General features: G+C 43.4%; 2 protein-coding genes across 9 annotated transcripts in view; one reads left to right on the forward strand and one right to left on the reverse strand.

The window, feature by feature from the left end:
• FNIP2 (folliculin interacting protein 2) overlaps positions 1-14,024 on the forward strand; it is a 92,660-nt gene extending 78,636 nt beyond the window's left edge. Inside the window, exons 18-19 of the transcript XR_508903.4 lie at positions 10,801-10,969; positions 11,534-14,024. The gene's annotated coding sequence lies outside the window, so the exon portion shown is untranslated. The remainder of the gene's footprint in view (positions 1-10,800; positions 10,970-11,533) is intronic.
• Positions 1-24,768, reverse strand: part of SPMIP2 (sperm microtubule inner protein 2) — a 124,719-nt gene that overhangs the window by 69,476 nt on the left and 30,475 nt on the right. For all 8 annotated transcript variants that reach the window (XM_065597928.1, XM_024106213.3, XM_024106211.3 and 5 more), the window contains exon 4: positions 127-289. In XM_065597928.1, coding sequence (XP_065454000.1) covers positions 127-289 — 163 coding nt within the window. The remainder of the gene's footprint in view (positions 1-126; positions 290-24,768) is intronic.

Raw genomic sequence — 24,768 nt, forward strand, 5'->3', positions numbered from 1 at the left:
CCCCCCACACACACACACCTAATGTAGACGAGGCCTAAGAAGCCAGCCTTTAATCTATCATTTTCTTGCCACTACCACAGTCTCGATTTGAAATTTTCAGCTATAAATTTAGGGAAAGTACTGTACCTTTAAGCTGGGAAGCGCAGATCCCCTTGATGACCAGCTATCCCTGGTCATTGTAGCCCATTTGCTGTCAGCATGATAGAAGTTGTTGTAGTCAGTGCAATTCCAGGCAAGCCTGCCCCTAGTGTTGCAGCCTTGTAGATCAAGAATATTGCGTGGTGGCTGCCTACAATTTAAAAAGAGAAAAAAAAATCACCCCTGAAAGTAAGAAGTTAATTTAGTCCTTGTGCCACTATTTTGAGTATTCTCATTCAGAAATCTTTAGATAAGATTTTGATATCTCTAATGGGAAAGAGTTATTAATTCTAAAGACTTGTTGACCAGGGACTTCTGACAAGATTTCTTCTATTAATACCTATGTCTATTCTGCTTCCCCAGAACAAAGAGGAATACAAATCTAAATATGCCAGCTTGCTGCAGTAGAGGATGTAACTTGTAGGTACCAATGTTTCAAGCGATATAAAATAATCCTCTAGTATTTAAACTGTACAGACTAGGCCCACCTAGGGCTAGTGCTCTGTTCTGTCATGCAGGACTTCCAAGTTGGATAACCTGTCTCTTTTCCCTAGCTTGCAGAGAATGGGAGTAGTACCTCATGTTACTCAATGGTAAACACTTATGTGACAGATGCAGAGCTGATATGTAATAGTGTTATGACTAATGCTATGTAATGTTATTAACACTGTGACTTGGTCGGTAAGGGGAAATTGTTGTATCTTAGGGGTAATGGAGAGTTTATGTGCCTATAATATGTGAATTCAGTGGGGTCTGTGTATGTAGGACAGTCTCTAGCCATTTGGGTGCCCTACACAGCCTCAGGCCTCCCCCCCCACCCCAGGGTCTGGGAGGCAGGAGCTGTGGGGGGCCACTTTTGGGGGCCCCACAGGCCCAGAGTGGCCCAGGAGATTAGCGGGGGGCCAGGAACAGGCCGCTCCGCTTCCCTCGCCCCAGCCCCAGCCATATCGCTTGGGAGAGGGGGTTTGGGGAAAGGGATCCCCCACTCACTGGCAGCAGTGGGAAGTGGAGCGGTCCGGCCCCAGGCCGCTCTACTCCACCAGCTCCTAGCCGTAGCACTCCGCTTCCCACCGCCGGTGAGAGCCAGGGGCGGTCCTTTCCCCAACCTGAGTGACATGGCTATGGCTGGGGCCGGGGCAAGGGAAGCGGAGCGGACTGGGGCTGCGTCTCTCTGCTTCCCGCCGCCAGTGAGTGCATGGGGCGATCCTTTCACCACACTCACCAGTGGCGGGAAGCAGAGCACCGTGGCTGAGAACTGGCGGAGTAGAACGGGCTGGTGCTGGGTTGCGTCACTTCCCACCGCCGCTGGTGAGTGTGGGGTCGCTGGGGAAAGAGGTGGAATGGGAGCGGGCCAGGGGCAGAGCAGGGAGGAAGGGGTAAGAGGCAGGGCGGAGGGAGTTCTCCAGGGCCCCACACCCTCCTAGGGACGGCCCTGCCCCTTGCTGGGGGGGCCGGCCAAGGGATAGGGCTGGTTGCCGGGGCTGGTACTGATGCGTATGCAGCACGCAGCTGCCTAGAGCACCGTGAAATTTGCCCCAACTTTCATGGTGCCCTACAGAGCTGTGTATGCTGCGTATGCCTAAGGACGCCCTGTGTGTATGAAAGCAACACAATGGCTTTCCAAGAAAGAACACCCATATATACACTTTAAAAACAATCAGAGGGGTAGCCGTGTTAGTCTGAATCTGTAAAAAGCAACAGAGGGTCCTGTGGCACCTTTGAGACTAACAGAAGTACTGGGAGCATAAGCTTTCGTGGGTAAGAACCTCACTTCTGAAGAAGTGAGGTTCTTACCCACGAAAGCTTATGCTCCCAGTACTTCTGTTAGTCTCAAAGGTGCCACAGGACCCTCTGTTGCTTTTTAAAAACAATGGGGCAAGCTGTTAGCTTCAAGGATCCTGTCTCAAACAAGTTGCAAACCTTGTTTTGCTGAAGCTGGAAGCCTGGTGATCAGAAGAGCACTAAAGAGTTAAAAAGTTCACTTGTCAGAACTGTCCAAGGAGACAGACTGACACAGAGCGAGACTGTGGAGAGGAAGTCTTAAAAAGCTGGATTTTCCCAGGGCCAGGGACACCTTAGGGAAAAGCCAGACATGTACAGTCTGGTTTATTGTTCTTAAGCTATATTTTTCCTCTGAATGCTTTTGTGCTATATGAATAAAATTTTGTTTTAAGGAAGCTGTTTGGTCACCGATTACACTGCTCTACAGCCAAAATGCTTCTGAAATAAATGTAGTCAAACTTTACTAATTCTGGGTCACTGAGAAAGAAAATGATGCTTAAAATTGTTGATTGGCTCTAGTTTTCAAGATATGCTATTGGGTCAGTATATACGACCCTTGACTTGGGAATGGCGGAGGATAAGTGAGTTATAAAGGGAAGGGATTTCAATTTAAACCAGAAATGACTAAAATACATCTTTGACTGGATCTATGAATAAATCTATGACTGGGTTTGGACAGTACTTGCTTTTTAGGCAAAACAATGAATGATGCAATCTGAAGCTGGTATTGCATCATACATGATATGAATTGCATCATGTTATTCCTAGAAGTCATGGATGATGCAATCATAACGAAGCTTACATCACTCTGCTGAACAAATTGCCCTATATCAGCTCTAGAAATCATACAGTGTCGTGCTCTCTTATTTGTCAGCGTTTGACTTTGCAAAGGGACACATTTCTGTTTAGCCAGAGTGAGGAGAGATGCCTCGTACTTGTGTGAACAGTGCAGATAACTTCTGCTATGTTTGTGGTGAAGTGACTTTTGCATCACAAAAGCGCAGTCTAACCACTATGGTTAAGAAAGCCTATCACCTTTATTTTGGCTGCAAAACTGGAGATCAGGACAAGAGGTGGGCCCCACACACATGCTGCAACACTTGTGCAACCAATCTAAGCCAGTGGTTGAACGGGAAAAGGAAATCTATGCCTTTTGCAGTACCAATGATTTGGAGAGAGCCAACAGATCATACCAGCAATTGTTACTTCTGCATGGTACCTCCAGTTGGGAAAGGTGTGTCAAAGAAGAAAAAGTGGACTGTGCATTATCCAAACATTCCAGCAGCTATACGCCCAGTACCCCACGGAGAAGGACTGCCGGTTCCTGATGCACCAGAATCATTCTCACTTGAGTCAGACGAGGAAGAGGATGAAACTTCTGGTCCTGAACCATCAATGTCACAGGACCCACATTTTCTCCCATCCTCCTCCTCTGAACCACACCTCATAACAAAAGGTGAACTGAATGACCTTGTCAGGGATTTGGAACTACCCAAGAGTAAGGCAGAGCTGTTGGGCTCCAGACTAGAGCAGTGGAATTTCCTGGCAGGTGATGTTAGGGTTTCCATGTTCCGTGACCATCAAAAGGATCTTGTCCCATTCTTCTTCATGGAAGGTGATCTTGTAGCCTGCAACAACATCGATGGTGTGATGGCAGCCCTCAACATCGTTCACGATCCAGATGAGTGGAGACTGTTCATTGATTCATCGAAGACGAGTCTTAAAGCTGTTTTACTGCATAATGGCAATGTTTTGCCATCAATTCCAGTTGGTCATGCAGTCCATATGAAGGAAACCTATGACAACATGAAACAACTTTTGAGGTGCATAAACTATGACCAACATCAGTGGCAGCTTTGTGGCGATTTGAAGGTTGTTGCTCTCTTGCTTGGTCTGCAGACTGGATACACAAAGTACTGCTGTTTTCTCTGCGAATGGGATAGTCGTGCAAGAGATTCCCACTACATCAAGAAAGATTGGCCACTCCGACAGTCATTGGAGCCTGGGAAGGAAAGTGTTCAGCATCCACCACTTGTTGAATCAAGGAAGATTTTGTTACCACCCTTACACATCAAGCTGGGTCTGATGAAGAACTTTGTCAAGGCCATTGACAAAACCCAAGCAGCTTTCAAGTACCTCCGTGGAAAATTTCCAAGGTTAAGTGAAGCTAAGATAAAGGAAGGTGTCTTTGTTGGGCCTCAGATTCGTGAACTTCTTCGAGATGATGCAGTTGACCATGCACTGCGTGGCAAGGAAAAGACGGCATGGAAAGCCTTCCAGTTAGTGGCAATAAATTTTCTCGGAAACAACAAGGCAGACAACTACAGGTTTGTTGGTGGAAAACCTCCTCAAGGCATACAAAAGCCTTGGTTGCAACATGTCACTAAAGGTAGATTTTTTGCACTCTCATCTAGAGTTTTTTTTCCACCGAACTGCGGAGCAGCGAGCGACGAGCACGGCGAGCGATTTCACCAGGACTTTGCAACAATGGAGAAACGCTATCAGGGCAAATGGAGCCCATCAATGCTTGCAGACTATTGCTGGACAGTGATAAGAGATGCTCTATTTAATGAATACAAGAGACAAGCCAAGAAGCGCCGAGTAGACACTGAATAGGACTAAACTATGTACAGAATAGTTTTTTGCCTTTTGTTTCATAATAAATTTGATTTATATAACCCTTTTGCTGATTTTTAAAGTGTTACATAAACAGGACAGGTGAAATATCATGTAAAGCAACCATAAACACATGAAAAGACCTAGGTTTACAATTTAGGATTAAAACTCTACTATCTACACAATATACATAGACATAAAATGTAAAAACTTAAATATCTTAGAAACAATAGCCAGTCAGTTGTTTTAATTGTCATATTTGAATTCAGCACATCAAAATACATAATAAATAGCACATTTTATCTCTGAAGCAGACGACTTCTCAAAAATTGTAGACCAGTGTTACCAGTTATTGTCCCAAAGGGAACAGAATTGCAGAGTCTGAGCATAAGTCAAACCTGCTGTGGTAAATTATAGTTGATGCACAGTAGATTGCAACACGGGGGCCAGTCTGAGAGTGGGAGAATTGTGTGATTCCACTAGAAGCCTGAGACCTAGAGTAGGTACACTCAGAGACCAGGAGGGATCTGAGATGCAGTTAGCCTGGTAACTTTGACAACCTACACACATGCTTTGGTTAGAGTGCCTCTAAGCCTTTGTCTTCATTACAAAATTTGATTGGTAGGACACATATGAAGAATCAGATTAACTAAAGTGATGCAGACCACAATTTTGCCCTTAATGCAGACAAGGGCAAGCTGTGATCAGCATTGTTGTCAACCAATCATGGTTGAACTTCAGGAACTGTTATCCTATATTTGTGTTCAAATACTTGCTAAGGTTTACCATAACTTGTCACCATGACACAGTTCATCCTTGTCTATAAGAGACTGCAAAATCCTTGCTCAGTAATATCGTGGCTATCTTAACTTTTCCCTCCTTATGTTCAAACATAATCCAATTTTGTAGCGAAGACAAGGCCTCAGACTCTTAGGGTATGTCTACATTGCAATGTAAGCCCAGGGTTAGTGGGACTTGAGTCAGCAGACCCTGGGTTAGAGAATCCAGGGCTTGAGCGTCTACACTGATTGTCAACCCTAGATTAAAAATTTTCTACCCGGGCTCGAATCTGGGGCACTAGTGTCCACACTGCTGCACGTAGACACAAATCAAGTCAACTGTATCCCAGACTCCCTTTTGCCTTCTCAAAATGCGTCCGTTCTATCCCTTTGATTATGGTGCAGCATGGGAAAACTTGAATGTCCACGCTGTACATTATAGGAAGTTTGAACAACCTGCCAACACATCCTCGCAAGCATCATTTTGGTCCACATTTTCCCAGCTACCAGGGCCAGCAGTGTGGATGAGGTGAGGTGCCTTTTGAAGAACTCTCCCTTGCATTTTCCACTCCTGGTTCAGGAAACAGGCAGATATGCTTGGGTACATTTTCTGACCCACTGGAGGCACCTGACAGAGCTTCTGAGGGTGCAGGAGGAGGAAGACACAAACATTGCAAATTCAAACTGAAGCTGTTTATGATACTCTGTATCACTGCTGATGTCCCCTATGCAGACCGGAGCTTCTGGAGCAGGGCCACAAGCACAGACTGGTGGGACCACATTGTCATACAGACCTGGGGTGGCCATAAATGGGTCGAAAGGCTTTTGCATGAAGGAAGATACATTTGTGAGCAGTTTGCCCTAACCTTCCAGGATAAAGACACCCACATGAGGGCAGCCATGCAGGTCCAAAAGCGAGTTGCTATAACTGTCTGGAAGCTGACTACCCCAGACTTCTACAGGTCCTTTGCCAACCACTTTGGTGTTGGCAAGTCAACTAGGTAATCAGGTGTGTTTTTTATCCCCAAGGAGATGGGCATTAAAGAGATTCCTGAAGTAATAGCTGGGTTTCAGAGGATGGGGTTTCCAAACTGCACAGGGGCGATTGGTGGGACTCATGTGCCCCTAGTTTGCCCTCCTCAAGGAGCACATGAGTACATAAATCACAAAGAGTAGTACTCCTCCAGGCTCTTGTGGACCACAGAGGTTGATTTGTGAATGTCAACATGGGTTGTATTGGAAAAGTTTGTGATGCCAGGGTTTTTCACCTATGGGAAATCTACACTCATGGACAAGCTGTGACACTATTCCCACCAAATGACATTGTAATAAATGGAGTTACTGTCCCCACTGTTATTCTGGGGGACCCTGGATGTACCTCCTTTTACCTTGGCTTATGAAACCATGCCCTGATTTCAGAGGCCTAGCAAGAGGAGGTTCAATTACACTCTCAGCAGGTGTAGAATGGCTGTTGAATGTACTTTTGTCAGACTGAAATCCCACTAAAGATATTTAGACCGATTCCAGTGTCATCAATGCTGTGTGCATTATTGTGACTTGCTGTGCTCTTCACAGTCTTTTTGAAGCCAGAGGTGAGCCATTTTCCCCCTGAATGGGCCTATGACAGCAAGGGGCCACTGAATCAGTACACTCTGCCTGGAAGTGCACCTACCACAGCTGGAGCTGCATGCACCAAGACAACAGAAGTCAGGGATGCTTTGTGCTCCCACATTTTGGATTTACATGGCCCAGTGGAAGAGGGAGAATAGTACCTTTATGCATGTGCTTGTGGCGGGGGGGAAGGAGCTGATTGATTGTGGTGGGATTTCATTGCTTAGGGAGAGGTTGGGGGGAGGTTGATTGCCATGCAATGTGCTTATGAATGACCTGACTGCTTATCCAATGGAGGGGGACATGGATTCATAGTAAGGAATGATGCCAGGAAGTGATTGATATAGGGATTGATGTAACTAACTGTACTGAGGAATAGTCCCTGATCGTGTTTACCTTTATTATTTTAAATACACATTGTATGATGTGATGCAGTGATAGCAATACATTTTCTTGATAACATAAAAAGCTTTATTTATAAATATAGATTAGAAAAACACGTCATTCATCCATTGCCAGGCAGGCCAGCTGCCATTACCCCACCAAAATACCTGTAACAACAACAACACCCTTAAAAAGACTCAAAACAAACCATACAGCACAAACCAACAAGTGCAAACAGTGAAACTATGTACAAGACAAAACCCCCTATGGTTGAATGTCCCCAGGCCCCTCATTCGTCTTTCCCTTCCTTCCCTGTTTGCAGTGCACTTAGTGCCAGGGGAAGGAGCTCAGTATGGAAGACTACATGGGGCACAGTTGCCCTGCCCTGCCCTGCTATTCATAGGGCCTGATTGCATGGGTCACCTAGCCATGGATTTGTCCAAGCTGTTTCTGGACTGCATCACAGGGTACCATGGAGGGGACTCAGGCCATGGTGTGGGTTATGCAGCAGGAGCTGATACTCTGGCAGCCATTAGAGATGTCAGCTGTTCGCAATGCTCTGTCATCCTCCCTTAGCTGCCATTCTTGTTCCAGGAGCTGCGAAGCAAGAGCCTGCTCTCATGCTGAAACCCTGTACTCAAGCTGTGCAGCCAGTATGAGCCTTTCCTCTTGCCTCTCGCCATGACTTTCCTCTAGTTGTAAGTCCCTCTGTTTTTTGAAGTGGACCTGCTTGTTGTGCCTTTTCAGAATTTCAACCATAAGTTCATCATGAAAACTCTTCCTCTTGGAATGGACCGTAAAGGTCTGCTGATGCAGGCTTCTGCTGCTGTATGGCTAAGCGGCAGAGAGGTACCGCAGCCAGTAGAGGTTGAGGGGCTTTGGAGTAGGACAAGACACAGTGGGTTATTGTCTCAAACGGCTCAGTGCAGGAGCACAGAAAAAAATCCTTGTGAAATTCCAAGGGTATAACATGTTACTTTTCCAGACTGAACTTTGGTATGTTGTGAGAAAGCTGTTTCAGACCACAGAAGTTCCCTGAGCACTGCCAGTTTAATTGCAGAGACAATGGTCAGTTAAAAATCAAAATGGCATTTTTCCCCAAAAAATTGCAGAACCACTTGGGATTGCGGGGGAGGGGCAGTCTGAGTTACAGGGAGTGAGAGAAAAACGGCAGCGCATGCAATGAGCAGTAGAAGGGGGCATCAGACCTGAATGGAGCTAATCCCTAGACGTGGCCCCTAGGGGTGAGTGGAGTGCCCTGTGACAACGCCCTTCCTCAAATGTGACTACCTATCTGATGTTCCTGCTACAGGGAAAGTTTGCAGCTAGCAGCCCCCAGGATTGGGTCAGAATTCATGAGGGAAATCGACAAGATGCTGCATTAGCTTTCACATGGCTTAGTCTGTTATGATTGGATGCTTATACACACAACTCCACTGCCATCCTCTTTATCCTCTCTCCCTGCCCCCTGCCCAGCACATTTCTGCATAAAATTTCAAATCCCAGTTGTATTTGGGACTAATGATTTTGTCACCTATTGACTACATGGGCTACCTTTAGCTGAAATGGACTAGATTTGTAAATGGAACACATTGCTACCTTCTTGCCGCCCCACAGCTGACTGTTTCCAGCTAGCTTGTTGCACCATTGAATAATTATAGAACAGCAAACATACAGGTATGGCAATGTAAGATCATCATGCACCACTGTTGACTCTGTGCTCGGCGCAGTACCCAGCCCCCAGTCCAACTCCTCATAAAATGGGCATGATGTTGGCAAGTTGCCCAAGGTATGCTTCTCGTCCCTTTCGGTACTCAGTCTTGAGCCACTTAATCTGCTCCCTACACTGGTCACCGGTCGAGCAAATTTCCAATGCTGTCAGTTTCCTTGTTGTTTGCTGGCATATGTAGTTATTCCTGGTACTCTTACTAAAATCCAGTGTTTTGCTGGCCACACACCAGAGATTAACCAAAAGCTGGTTGTGCTCCTGCAACCATGAAGCAGCATGCTTTGCAAAGGACTTCTTCTGGTCAGCTTCCACTGCAAACACAGAAGGGTCTCCAAAAGTGTTTGCAGCTTGGCAGTTAGCAATAGAAGGGTTAAATGCTGACTTGCCGAACTGCTGCTCTACAGCAAGGGGCGTTTACCTTTCCCTGGAGTGGTTTGGTGATTCTTGAGCTAGAGAGGACAAAGGAAGTTGGCACATGGGATTGTGGGATACTTTTGGTGGCCTCCTAGGATCTGAGTCATGTGGTGGAGTGGGGGGCTGTGTCTACATTGCAAAGGAATAGGGTTTGGGCCCTGGCTTGACTGGGGCTCAAACCCTCCAACCCCGCAGGCTCCTAGGACTCTGGGTCCTGTGTAGAGAGAGAAGTGGGATTTGGTCTCAAGATGAGTCTGAGCCTAGGTTTACATTACAGTGTAGACCTCCTCTTGGGAACTTACATGTCCCCCATTATCTTAGTGTCTCAGCTCCTCAAAATCTTTAATGTATTAACTCTCACAGAGATAGGGAAAGTAATAGATCCTCATTTTACAGACAGTTACACTTGCTCAAGGTCACACAAGAAGTCTGGCAGGGGAGGGAATTAAACTCTCAAGTCCCAGGTAAGTGTCCTAGCACTGGACCATCCTTCTGGGCATGTTGCTCTGGTTAAAAATATGGATGGTGGGGTAATACAAATAATTCAGGACAGCAAGTCTGAGGGCTAGTATTTAGCATCCCAAAATACTTGCTTTTCTCCCCCTTTACTGCTCCAAAAAGCGAGGAATAATATTCAGTTCTTATGAGGTGCATTGTGCTTTTCTATGTCTGTTTATACTCACAATTGTAACTGAATGTGTGCAGTTTGTAGCAGAGACTTTCCTTAAGCATCTACCATATGGATGCTGCTACAGAAATATTTTTCTATCTTCTTCATCTTTGAATAAGTGGGAAAAATTTCTCTGAAGTTTGAGAAGCTATGACAGCAGAAAAACTACAAATGTTGTTTTGGTAGAACTGTACCAGCCATTTTCTTGAGTCTTGCTGGATAACAAACCAGTCAGATTGAATGATGGCACACTATAAACATTCACGCTCTTCTGCAGTTTCATGGAGTAATTTATGTGGAAACTTTCCCCTTGGCCTTTACTAGCTTTACGTTATATATCAGGCTGCAGCATGGTGTAAGTAAAATGTGTATCCTTACCCTGGAGCAGCACACTTCTGGTCTATTAAACCTCTGGCTAGGCCATTACAGCTTAAACATCCAGGTACCGATTTGCCAAACAGATATGTTTCTTCCATCCTAATATTTTTTCATTTTTGGCTCATGACTTGCCAACAATATTTTTAAAAAGCTACTGCTGATGAATGAAATTTTGAAAAAAAATGGTTTTAAAGCAATTCTGCAAGTGACATATTCTGGGCTTTCTCTTCCCTGCTATGGTGTTTGCACAAAAATAGGATTTATCTTCTGTAAGAGTTTACCTGCTTATTTCTCACCAGAAGTCAGCATCAAGAGATGACTGAGGTTCCAGAGGTTTATGACTTGAGGTGAAAAAAACACCTACAGAAGCTGATAACCAGCCAATGAGCAAAGGTCTGAGGTTTGCCGCCCCCACAGTAGAAGCTCTCAGTAGAGGACTGGACCGAGCTGAGGTTATGCCCCATTATGGTAGGTATTGTAGCAAGCAAAAGCAAGAGAATTGCTGTCTCAAAAAGCTTACAATCTAGTGCTAAGTACGACCGGGAGTTTGTGATGTTGGAGCTGGAGCTGGGACTTAGCCTCTATATTCAATGAGTTTGACATCACGCATCCCTTAGACTGCAACAATTTTTAATCCCTGCTGATGGTTGCAGGATTCAGACTGGTGACCCATAGGTAGAAGGCTCTCTTTGGCTCATTCACAGTGCCCTGAGGAATTCTGTCCTGCTGCTAACAGTACACCTTTGAAAATATGGCTTGATAAGTTTATATATTAAATCAAGCTTGGTCTTTTTTGAAGCTGACACAGGCAGGTTTTTTAGTGTCTGCACACAATGGCAAAATCTCCCAAATATTGTTCTCTGACTCAAGCACAGACTGCCTCATCTTATTCTTAAAGGTACAGCTCCCCTTAGCACCATACAAATATTAAAAATGCAGAAGTAAAATAAATATTAGCAAATCATCCTGATACTATGTGCAGGGTCCTTAAACTATCTTTTGCACAAATATGTATATTTTTTTCATTCCCAGGTAATCACCACAGCTTGAACCCACAACCTTCAGAGCTACAGTATAGAGTCTTACACTTCAACTAGAGGAGTTGCTGGTAGAAAAGGAAAAGTATGCTGTTAACCTCTCTGTGAATCAGCCCACATGGGTGAAGACCAACACACGTGTTGCCAGTGCATTACATAGTTCTTAGAGGGACAGCAGTGGAACGCTGGGCACCAGGCCTGGTTGTTGTTGTTTTTTTTCATGATTGTGGAAGCAGATTGTGGTCTAGTGATTACAGGCAACACAGCCAAATGGAACAATAGCCACGTTTGGGCCTTCTGCCTGGGACATGTGGATGTAAATTATGAATCTTTCCCACTTGAGCTAAAGAAGCAGTTCTCTTAGCATGGAAGTCCCATCAGGGTCATAAGCTTCTATATGTGCTCTAGCTGTAGAGGTGGCACTTTATAAATGTGGATTACAGAGGCACCTAATCTAGCATATTTCTTTTAAAAGCCTTTAGCAATGTGGATGATACTTGGCTCTTGTATATTAGAGTTTGAAATAGTACCTAGAGCTCTATCTGAAGTGACTGGATGCAAGTTCTTAATTATCTGTGATACTGATGAGTGACAGTGACATCCTGTCAAAAAGGGTTAATGTGGCTTAGATGGGGTTAAGTAACCTGGTAGGCCATACCTGGGGGAGAGTTAGGCTTGATAGGCAAGCACTGATTGAGCATGGAGCCCAGCTGAGAGGAGCAGCAGGGCTGGTATAAGGCCAGGAAGTGAGGCAGAAGAAGGCTGCAGTGTGGAAGCCTGCAATTCTTCTCTGGAGGTATGAAACTCAGAGGCAGAAACCCAGGGTAAGAGTAGAAGCCGTGGGATCCTGGCCCTGAAGGAAAGGTTTACCCAGAAGATGGGTGGATGGAGGCCTGATGAAGGTGGAATAGGGATATGGCAGCAAGGATGATGCAGACCTTTGTTGGAGAGCTGAGCCATGAAGAAGGAGCACCCCGAGTGACTGAGAGGAAGCATTGCAACTCCTGGACAGAAAGGGTGTCAGATTGGGTGGAGCTATTTCCCAGAGGTAGCCACAAGGAAGTGCCTCAGTGGTGAGTAGAGATCCTGTTACAACCACACCCCAAAGTATAATATGAAACCTTGGTCTCTGGGTTTGTACTTCAGTGTATCTTCCATTAGGCTACAACTATAGTATGATATGGCTGGTTCTTCTCTCTTTTTACATCATTGTAAGACTGCCTTCACTAGTATTCAAAATCACGTTATTCCTAAGAGCTGCCAATACTGAAATAAAATAGTGTAGTTCCTTTGGTTAAAATGCTGCTTACATACTAAGTGTGTTACACAGAATTCTTGACATTACAGTTAGTAATATTTACAACTAAGAAATATGTTCCCTAGAAATAATCTGGGGGAGGGGAGGGAAGAAAAAACCACCATGGATGGTGTATGATTCCACACTTAGATATAATCTGCTCTGACACTCTCGGGTTTATCTGGTGTTGGCTGGCATTAGTGATATTTTTAAAAAATCCAAACCCGCATGCATCCACTGCATTTGAAAGGCATATTCAATACATAATCACCCTAGCAAAATGAAAAGTTTACTTTGCAAAATGGAAGGCTTCACTGTCTGTAGTTTGACTGGTTAATAAGCTCCCTAGGCTAGCAGACTGCATCCAAGCTGTCCTAGTATGTGAAAAATGTTCCCAGTGCCACAGTGACATCACAAGCACAAAGCTGATAGCTGCTTATGGGTTCCAGCTGGGCTTTTGATTACTCAGAGGCAGTGCAGGCTAAGCAAATCCTGTTTTCTTACTCTTCGGAAGAAGCCTCCAAAAACTACTTCAGTGCCAAGGTCTCCTGACTGAAATCTCCCACTAGTCAGGGAAATATTGACCTACTCTGAAATATTTCAAATACAGTACCTTTCTATTGATTTTCCTAAATGCTGCTTTGTTTCCTATAGTCAAGTTGAACAAGATACCTTGTTGAGTCCTTACAGATATGCAGTCCACTACAAATATTGCCTGTTTAAATAGAGTGGGTCTGTTGTGTTAAAAGTGACTAATACATAAACATCAGATTTAATGCTGAAGTGCTATTTGAAAGGGAAAGGTGAGCCCTTACAGAAGGGGTTAACCACTACAGATTATGCTGAGTGGGGTTGAAATAGGCATTTCAGAAGTATTCCACCGAAGGGCATCAACAATAATTGTAATGATGAAGACATCAAGATGTGGACATGCATAAACTAAGTAACTGTGATCTTATTGGCTATAATCCTTGTCTTTCCTTTCCTTCAGAGTGTTCTTACTTTTACTCATCTTGACATGTCTAAAATTAGATTGTAAGCTCTTCAAGGCAGGGCACCTGTTTGTGTTCTGTAAAGCATCCAGCATACTTTTTGGAGGCTGCAGATGCAGCAATAAGGGGGGAATTTTGACAATTGTTACCATATTTTCTCTGATTAATACAATTATCCATTGTATCAAAAGGAAGAATTCTGTGTGGGGGTCCTTTAATGTCACAAATGTCTCTCATTTGTATAAGACACAGATGCAGAAACTTACTCTTGGTGTAATTCCACTGAAATCCATAGTTACACCAGAATAAATTTGTCTCAGAGATTCCAAGCCAAGGATAGTGCTGATTGACATATGAATCATGGGGTTGTATATTGAACTGACAAATCTCAATATACAGACCACAAATTTAATATATATGAAGAGTTACAATATATAGTTCTTGGAGCAATTTCAGAAACTTTAGTCTGGCTAGAAACTGGATTTGAACACAGAGCTGTATGTTGGGAGTTCTAAAGCAGTGGTTCTCAGCCAGGGGTACAGAGGTTTTCTGTGGGTACAACACATCTAGATAACTACCTAGTTTTACAACAGGTTATATAAAAAGCACTAATGAAGTCAGAACAAACTAAAATGTCACACAGCCAATGACTTGTTTATACTGCTCTATATACTCTACACTGAAATGTAAGCATAGCTATTCCACATTATATTGTACTCGACTCACCACTGAGGCACAATGTAGCCACACTGAAGTGCCTCAGTGGTGAGTCGAGTACAATATTTATATTCTAATGCATTTTATAATATGGTAAAATGAGAAAGTAAGCAATTTTTCAGTGATAGTGTGCTGTGATACTTTTGTAAGCAGGTAGTTTTTAAGTGAGGTGAAACTTGGGGGTACACAGGACAAATCAGACTCCTGAAAGGGGTACAGTAACCTGGATAGGTTTAGAGCAGTGGCTCTCAGAGAACCGTAGCACATCTGTCAGGAGATGGAGCTTTGCTTTTGCCATCTAACATAGCTGTTCAAACATGTACATGCTTGCAGATCCGCTAAATCCAGAGCTTAATAGTCTGTCTCTGGTCAAATTATTTCTCTTCCAAGACAGAAATAAGGCTAGGTTTCATGCTGTTGGTTGAACAGTGGAAAGGCCACTGAACAAGTTATGCGCCTCCATGATGTTCTGTCATGAGCCAAACCTGGCGCATTACATGAGGGAAGTCTTCTGAAGGACAGGTGTCTGACCATGTCCTCCTGCCATAGTGTTTTAGGTCTTCTGGGGGATCTTTTCCATCTTGGTTTCATTGCGTCAAAGTTGAAGATGATTCTTGAAGGGAAATTGGAAGGCATCTGGAGGAGATGACTGTAACACCTTACAGAGCCTTGAGCAACCGTTTGAGAGAATAGGACCTGGTCAGTTTAGAAGACAGAGCTCTTCATTCAACTTGAATTCATACCATTGAATGATTTTGACATATGGAGATGCTTCATCTAAATGATATCCAACTTCTTCTCAATCTTGACGGAACGGCCATGATCACCAAAGCATTGTATATCCTCAGCTTTAAGCCATTCTTGAAGCCAAATTTTTCCATTCCCCATCATTACTTTGAGGGGGATAATAATGGCAAAGTATATGGGGGGGAAAGGCATGCACCATTTCCAAGCTTAAATATTACCATATGCTTGTAAATCAGGCATGCAAATGAGCTCACTTTCTATGTGCATTTACATGTCTAAAATTCTAAAAATCAGGCTCTTGATGTTGACTTCTTTTTTATGTACATTATGCACTCAGTATATCCACAAAAGGGGAAAATAGTCTAGTCTCTGCTGTTCGTGTTCTCTCTCTCTCTCTCTCTCTTTTTGGCAGATGAATTTACAAAATAGAGTGGCATGTTCAGATTGCAATTTTAATTTAATGTTGATGAAAAGCTGAGTATCCAACTTTAACTTAACACATTTTGTCACCCTTTCAACAGCATTACCTTTGCCAATACTTATACAATCCTTGTCCATCTGGTTATCCTTATCCAAAAAAACAAAAACCTGTTTTCCTACTGAACCAATCTGGATGTGTCATATGCCATTTGAAAACTCATTATTTGTATAGATGTCAGAAGCAGAGCTATGGGCATTAGTTTTACTTTAAAATTTTGCCATTTACAGCACTAACTCTTTCAAGATTAGCCTTCATTGTAGATAGTACTAGGGATTAGTACTTTCAACATTGTATAGACAATCCCAGTGTTTAAAACTCTCTCACTCACTCACTCTCTAACACACACACACACTCACTCACTCACACCCCCCACCCCCAGATGGATTAACAATTCATATTTACAAAACAATCTGCCTATAAGGGGAACATCTCAAGTTAGAATTTTTAGACTTTGGACCAGGCACTGCCATTTATTATGTGTTGTACACTGCCTATCACAATGGGGCCCAACCAGATTGTGGCTTTGAGGTGCTACTGCAATATAAATGTTTAATTTACATCCCAACACTATGTTAAAAGAAAACTAAGGTTGCCAAGTCAAGCATGCAAAAGTGAGGGGGATGGAGATACACCCTTTGCCAGTGGGTTTCACACTATGCCAAAGGAATGTTGAGACTTGGGAATAAGAGGTTCACGTCCAGATTCTGAAGGGAGTGTGTGTACTCTACTTATTACAGACCCTTCTGCTCCTGCCCCCACCCAGCCTCTTTCTGTCCCCTCCGCTGGTGCTATGCTCCCTGGCTCCTACCCATTTTTTTTCTCTCTCCCAAATCTTGCCCTTGTCCCATCCCTGCTCCTATCCTTATGGCTTCCCCCGCCCCCACCCCTCACATTGTTCCTATCCGTCCCTGTCTTATGTCCACTTCTGTTCATTCCCAGTCTCTCCACTCACTCCTAACTCCATGCTTGCCAAGGGCTTATTCACTTCCTTTTCCTCGAGCTCCTGCCCCTGGCTCCCTGCCTTGTGTCTCTTTCACGTCCTTGTTCTTCCCGTTCTGGAGCCCTCTCTGCATTCTAGCCAGGAGGTGCATTGAGCACACAGGAGAGTCTCCCTGCTATGAATTGCAGTACCCAGTAGCACCCAACAGATAGGAGGAGCAATTGCAGGGAAAGTTCACCTCAGTCCCTGCAGTCCTGGGCTGTAGTATTGTGAGTTGTTCTGTGCCAATGGCTCATGAGCAGTCTGGTTGGCATGTAGGAGCTGTGAGAGATGGAGCACGCTCAGGGCGGATGAAATCGCCAGATCATTTAGTTGCCAAATTGTAACAAGTTTCTAGTGAGCATGTACAAAATGAGATTTTTTTTTTCCAGAAGGTTTATAACTTGGTCAAATTTTTGAGGCAGATTTTCACAGGAACATCAAAAAGCACATCGTGAAAACCATCACTACCCCTTGCCAAATTTCAAGTCCCTACTCCAAAGCAGGGTCCCTACTCCTCGCCCACAGACAACCTGCCAACCTTAAGCATATTCTCACCAGCAACCACGCACCGCACCATAACAACTCTAACTCAGGAACCAACCCATGCAACAAACTTCGATGCCAACTCTGCCCACATATCTACACCAGCAACACCATCACAGGACCTAACCAGATCAGCTACAACATCACCGGCTCATTCACCTGCACGTCCACCAATGTTATATATGCCATCATATGCCAGCAATGCCCCTCTGCTATGTACATTGGCCAAACTGGACAGTCACTACGCAAGAGGATAAATGGACACAAGTCAGATATCAGGAATGGCAATATACAAAAACCTGTAGGAGAACACTTCAACCTCCCTGGCCACACAATAGCAGATGTAAAGGTAGCCATCTTACAGCAAAAAAACTTCAGGACCAGACTCCAAAGAGAAACTGCTGAGCTCCAGTTCATTTGCAAATTTGACACCATCAGATCAGGATTAAACAAAGACTGTGAATGGCTATCCAACTACAGAAACAGTTTCTCCTCCCTTGGTGTTCACACCTCAACTGCTAGCAGAGCACCTCACCCTCCCTGATTGAACTAACCTCGTTATCTCCACACTGATATATACCTGCTTCTGGAGATTTCCATTACTTGCATCTGAAGAAGTGAGGTTCTTACCCACAAAAGCTTATGCTCCCAGTACTTCTGTTAGTCTCAAAGGTGCCACAGGACCCTCTGTTACTCCAAAGCATGGAGCTGCTAGAGCAGGGGTCAGCAACCTCTGGCACGCAGCTCACCAGGGTAAGCACCCTGGCGGGCCGGGCCTGTTTGTTTACCTGCTGTGTCCGCAGGTTGGGCCGATCACGGCTCCCACTGGCCACGGTTCGCTGCTCCAGGCCAATGGGGGCAGCTGGAAGCAGTGTGGCCCAAGGAATGTGCTGGCTGCGGTTTCCCGCCACCTCCATTGGCCTGGAGCAGCGAACCACGGACAGTGAGAGCCACGATTGGCCGAACCTGCGGACGAACCGCATGCCAGAGGTTGCCGACCACTGTGCTAGAGCTTCTCAGTAGAACTGTTAAGAATTATTTTTAACATGGGTAAAAATATTCTTCCCCAACCTCAGTCTGAGAAACATCAGAACTATTTTAGCTGAAACTTAAAAAAACAGTTTGAGACGGACATCTGGCATTGAAAATTTCAACTTGAAAGGTTTAAGTTTGGCCAATTTATAAGAACTGAAAACAGGGCCTTATAATGGAAAGTATTTAAAATCCTTACCTAGAGATGTCATTACCTGATGATAAAGACTGATTCTTTCGTTCTTTCTTTCTAAATTAAATAAATCTCACCTATTACTAAGACAAAGCAGTAAAGAATGAATATTATAGTAGTGTAACACTCCCGCCCAGTCCATGCTGATGAGCATCCATCCCTTTGCATGGACATTACTGAATTTTGTAAATTTTTGTCTTTCTATCTACAAAATTCTTTTCTCTCATTAACTATGAGCTCTGTGTCAGCTCAAAAGTTTCTCACCAACAGAAGTTGGTCCAATAAAAGATATTACCTCATCCACCTTGTGTTTCGAATATCCTGGGACCGACATAGTTACAACACTGCATACCAGAGACAAGCAGCAAAGATTTGAACTGCTCTATTTAATATTAGAGTGTGGATCAAGTTGTGCAATAAATCCACCTCTTTAAGGCTGAAAGTCCAGCAGGAAATTCTTTGAAACATGTTGGAAACTGTCCAGTTGGAAAGTGGCCAGAATGCAGGCAGAAGTGACAAAATGACATGTTGGAAATGCGGAGAAAAGAACACAAACCTCATATATATGCTATGGATTTGTCCCTTACACTCTCTCTGGGAATAGAACAACAGGAATGTGGATGGGAAACCCAAGATATTCAAGAAATGGAAGTATGTTGGAAGAATCTAAACACTGCAAAATGGTGTACAGGCGCATGTGAGCTACCAATAGTAGAGGGGAAAACACTTTCCTACTGAACAAAAGAAAAGGGGATTTTTTTTTAAAAGAGAATTAGGTATTTTATTTTTAGAAGTATATGAATAATACATTCCTCATTTTCATGGGACTTAAAAACTTGTGTTATGAGTGACTGTTTATCATCATTTTTAGTAAGGTTTTTTTTATATACACCAGGGGTAGGCAAACTATGGTATGCGCGCCAAAGGCAGCACACAAGCTGATTTTCAGTGGCACTCACACTGCCTGGGTCCTGGCCACCGGTCCGGTGGGCACTACATTTTAATTTAGTTTTAAATTAAGCTTCTTAAACATTTTAAAAACCTTATTTACTTTACATACAACAATAGTTTAGTTGTATATTATAGACTTCTAGAAAGAGACCTTCTAAAAACGTTAAAATGTATTACTGGCAAGCGAAACCTTAAATTAGAGTGAATAAATGAAGATTCGGCACACCACTTCTGAAAGGTTACTGACCCCTGATATACACAGTACCATATTTTTCACTTGCAGCGGAGTATGTCAAAGCATTTGCAAATATTAATTGAAGCTCAAAAACACCCTGTGAAGGTAGTTAAATAATATTAATCTGTTTTACAAAAAGGCCAGCTAGGGATTAGATAAAGGCAACTTTTTTTTTAATTTTTTGGTAGAAAGTATTGGCATTTTTCTGGTGATCCAATCAGTTTCTGCAGAACTGAAGGCACAATTCTATTGTAAAATTGGCATCCTCTTAGTCAACAGATTTACTCATATGTATTCTGTAGTGTCTGCTTGCTTCGGTGATTTAAAAAAAAAAATTATATTAAAACACCAGCTAGCCCTGCAGAGTCAACACAGCTAACAGGGAAGGAGCTAGTTTCCATTCCTTCACATGTGTTAGCAAACAATTTTAAGTATCGCCTATCCCTGTGCAAACCTGTTGATGACCCTGGATATGCACAAGTGTTACCGAAGACTAAATTTAGTTGCAGAATGTTTATTACTGGCAATTAGAAAAATCATCTTTTCACTTAAAAATTGAGCACACTTGATTTGGAAATTAAAGGCCATTAATGTGGGATCCCACAATGCCATTTTTAGAGTCATTTTTTCATGAAAGAAACTACAATTTTAACTTTTGTTTTGGAGTCACATTAAAAAAAATAATTCTTATGACCTGTAAGGCTTTTGAATGTTTTTTATATATAATTTAAAAATATATATATTAGAAATATCCGGTCTAAACATCCCTATTTTTTTGCTACAGGTGTCTCTGGAATAATGTGTTAGTAACATCACAAGAGACAGAAACTTAAGTTGCAACACTCTGAATTCACAATTCTCAATTTTCCAATTCTCAGTTGGAAAGGAAAGGGATGTTAAGTCAGATTGTTTAAACTTTTTGTTTCAGTATTACAGACCTTTTCAATTCAAATTCCTATCAAGCAATTAGCTCTTTCACAAAGAAGTTTTCTTCGCCTAACACCTTTCCTTCAAAAGACGGCTAAGCTGCAGCTCAGGATTCTGCCTATTTTGAGGGCCTTATTTTTACCTAGTCCATAGGAAGTCAGCAATTGTAATTCCGCATATTTCTAAAATGAAGGAAAAACAGAAGGAGGGGGGAAAACTCAGTTTTAGATAGATGAGAAGATCAGTAAAGGACATACAAAATCATCCTTTTCCATTAATGTTTTTTAAAACTAGTTTAGGCCTCATAGTTGATAAAGGAAATCTTCCAAATGTGAACCAATGCACTACTGTCAGCTGAAGGTAGAAACAAATGCCACTGAGAATTACATAGAGCGTATGCAGGCACAGTAGCTCAGAGCTGCAAATTAACCCCATTCATCCTCAAGTAGGCGCTAACTCTGATGCCTAATATCTGCTGAAGTCACTAGTAGTGAAATAATATTCAAACATCCAACTACGCTGGGGATGTGGGCATTGTTGGTCTGAGCGTCATCCCTGTTCTTCCAAGATGACCCTAAGGGCAACTGAGTCACAGAGAGGTTAAAGGAACTGTGCACTTGCAAACACTGCATGATATACATTACTGTTGTTGCCAAGCTCCTTGTTTATTGGGGAGGGGGAACACATTTTGAAATCTTTTTTTTACTTTCCAATTCTAGCTATAGTTGTGGCTTAGAATAGTTTGGGCTGGACTGTGCCATTAAAGCACAGTCCTACATAAGAGATGGTGCAGAGCCGCTCTACCACAGCGAGAGGTCCAGGAAGCATGGCGATTTGGGGAGACACAATGACTCCCTGAGCTATTTAGCATGCTAAGGAATCTCACCCCCTGCACCGTTTCAGGAGGGTCCAATGTTCACACCCCTATTACTGGCCAGTTCAGTTAGCTGGTTCAAAGGAGGCTCTGCCTCTGCCCTATCCTCTCTGTAGTGGTTTGTACTGAAAGGAGGGCTAGCAAGAGCTGCAAGGGTGACTGGCCTCTGCGTAAGGGAGCAGTTGCAAAGGGATAGAAGATGCTGGCACATTAATGCAAGGGCCAGCTACAATCTGGTAATAGTGTGTCGGGTCACAATTAACTATTTCTTACACTAATGTTTAGCATTTAATTTAGAGACAATGAGGAAGAGGAATGGTCTTTTGGTTAAAAATAATCAACTGGTGATCAAAAGCTGTGATCTATTCCTTGCTTTGCTATAGCCTTTCTGTGTGGCCATGGTCAATTAATTTAAAATAAGGATAAGACCCATGAGAGTGGGACTGAAGCTTAATATGTGTAAAGCATGTACAGATCTTCTCATGGAGAGTGCTATAGAAAAGAAAAATATTAATTTCCAATTTTGTTAGTAAAAACATTCTGTGGTTGCCTCTCTTACTGTCGTGTTTTCCAGTCTCAGTGGAAGCTGCTGGCAGAGAGAGTTGGCCCTGTTCTGACAGTTACACAGCCAATCTGCCGCATGCAGCATGACAAGAGACAGGCACACTCTACAGAATGTCTGATGTAGAAAATCCTGATGAATGATGAAAGAGAAAGTGGAGTGTTATCGGCCTATTATTTCAGCAAGTTATAGAGTTTTTTAAGCTCTCACAGGCTGTAAAGATGACATTTTATCATCTGACCCTTGCTGTAGAGATGCATATGAATAAAACATGTTGCTCTGGAGAAGGTTGTATGGACAAGACTTAGTACAGAGGAGGGATACAACATAAGACTCAACTTGTGTATAAATCAAGCCTCTGCTTTTTTTTTTCCCCCTGACTACTCTATTGATTACAGCACAGCATGTGTAATTATATAATATGCTAAATAAAATATCAATATTTAAGCATTGATGGACTTCATTCTGACATTTGTGCCAATGTAAATTTGCAGTAACTCTGCTGACATTGACGGAATTACACAAGGGTAAGAGCAGAATGAGTTTCTCTATGCCCTTTGCCAAGAGAACTAAAACCTGACAACAGTATAACAGAAGCACTTTGAGTATAGTGCTGGCCTGGTACTAGAGAAATCTCCTGCAAGAAACGCATAGCAGTCAACCCCTTCAGCATTTGAATGGCTGAGATTATATGTTCCTAGAAAGGCTTGCACACTTGCCAGAGCACTAGTAACCTGCAGCCCAGCTCAGGTGCTGTTCCTGGCCTATTTTCATCCTTAAATGGGAAGGGGGAGAAACCAAGCCAGTCTTCCTCTCTAAGCCCCCTTTTCCCTGGACACTTGAACACTACAATGAGGCAACTCTCCCTACAACAACTCCTCTCCACTGCCAACCACCTCAGTTGTGCATCAGGGCCCAAAAGTGCCTCGAGTCCCCGATAAACCTATAAACAGCTGAGAGGTGGTGTGAAAACTTCAGTGCCTGCTCTTCAGGCTAGCTCTAGCTCACTCATGGCCCTATTAGCAGAACATCTGGGGTGGGAAGGCAAAACATGACAGATGAGAAAAGAGGGTATAGATTGAAGAGCAGGGGGAGAAAAGATGGGAGGAAAAACTAGCAGAAGGTAAAGTGAGGAAGGAGAAGATGGGAGGGGAAGGACAGAGCAGACCAAAATCTAGACAGCAAAGAAAAGGACAATGATGTGAGGGGTGTGAAACAGGACTGTTGGAAAGAGATGGAGCTTTGTTGCCTGGCCTCAATCTCACAAAATGATCTATTGTTCCAAGAGGTCAGATCTCTGTCACCTGACAGGGATCAATAACCACTGAGTCCAATGGTTACTGTTACAGAGGGGAGCAAGACTTATGGTGAAACTTAGAGTAGGGAAATTAATAAATAGCAACTTGAATTAATGTTATGGAGTAGAAATATAGTACAGGGAGTGAAGACTGCAAAGAAGACATGGAGAAACTTCTTTCCCTTATGCCTGGCTTTTACTGTAATATGGGATACCCTATTTTTTCATTCTGAAAAGGTAAAGGAGGCTCAGGAGAGAGAGAAGCAAGCTGCAGCTGTTAACACTCTCCTTCACCAATGAAGACTGGTCTATATACAAAGTTGCATCAGCTTAACCAAAGTGATTTCTAAAGCAAACTAGTTAAATTAATCCTTCTTTGAGTATAGACACGCTTACCTCAGTTTAACCCTAGCTTTACATGAGCAAGCTAAACCACTTTTTAAACCAATATAAGTGTGTCCACACAGGGGTTTTCATCAGAGTTAGGGTACGTCTTCACTACCCGCCGTATTGACGGGTAGCAATCGATTTATCCGGGATCAATATATCGCATCTCGTTAAGACACGATATATCGATCCCCGAACACGCTCACCATCGACTCCAGAACTCCATCAGAGCAAGCGGCGGTAGCGCAGTCAACGGGGGAGCCGCGGCCATCAATCCCGCGCCGTCTGGACCCCAGGTAATTCGATCCAAGATACTTCGACTTCAGCTACGCTATTCATGTAGCTGAAATTGTGTATCTTGGATCGATTTCTCCCCCCTCCCCCCCCCCCCCAGTACAGACCAGCCCTAACTGACTCAGTTTAATTAAACCAGTGCATGTCTGTGTGTAGGAAATCCCGACGTCTGTTACCTTGAGAGTCTGGTGGTCATACCACTCCCACTTCTTCAGGTTGCAAAGGGAGGTCTCTAAAGTAATATAAAGGAAGCAATGCTGCAAGCTGAGCTCTGGAAACCACAGAGGGAAGGCAGGGCTAGATCATCCCTGAAAGTCCCAATGGCATTCACTCTGAAAAGCTAAGGGTTCAAGGCTAGAGGGAAGGAAGGATATAAGGCATGGGAAGAGGCCTACTTGGGCCAAGTAATTATGACGTCAGTCTGAAGTATTTAGGTTACAAAACCTGCCTACAATGTAGTCATTTGCTCTTTCCAACTAGGCAAACATTATGTCTTGTGGGAAATCATGAGGAGGACTCCCCTTACAAAATCACAAAGTTGATCACTAATAACATGAAGTAAATATCTTTCAAATATTGCCAGCAACATCTGTGCTAGTTTAACTACTGGTTCATGTTGCAGTCCTTTATGGAATATACTCATTTGAAGAGAGCAAAGAGTGTGTCACCACATCCATAATGAAGATTGAACTTGTGGGATTTTCTGTGTGTGCTGCAGC

The sequence above is a fragment of the Chrysemys picta genome, chromosome 5 (assembly GCF_011386835.1).
Source record: "Chrysemys picta bellii isolate R12L10 chromosome 5, ASM1138683v2, whole genome shotgun sequence".
Taxonomy (NCBI): domain Eukaryota; kingdom Metazoa; phylum Chordata; order Testudines; family Emydidae; genus Chrysemys; species Chrysemys picta.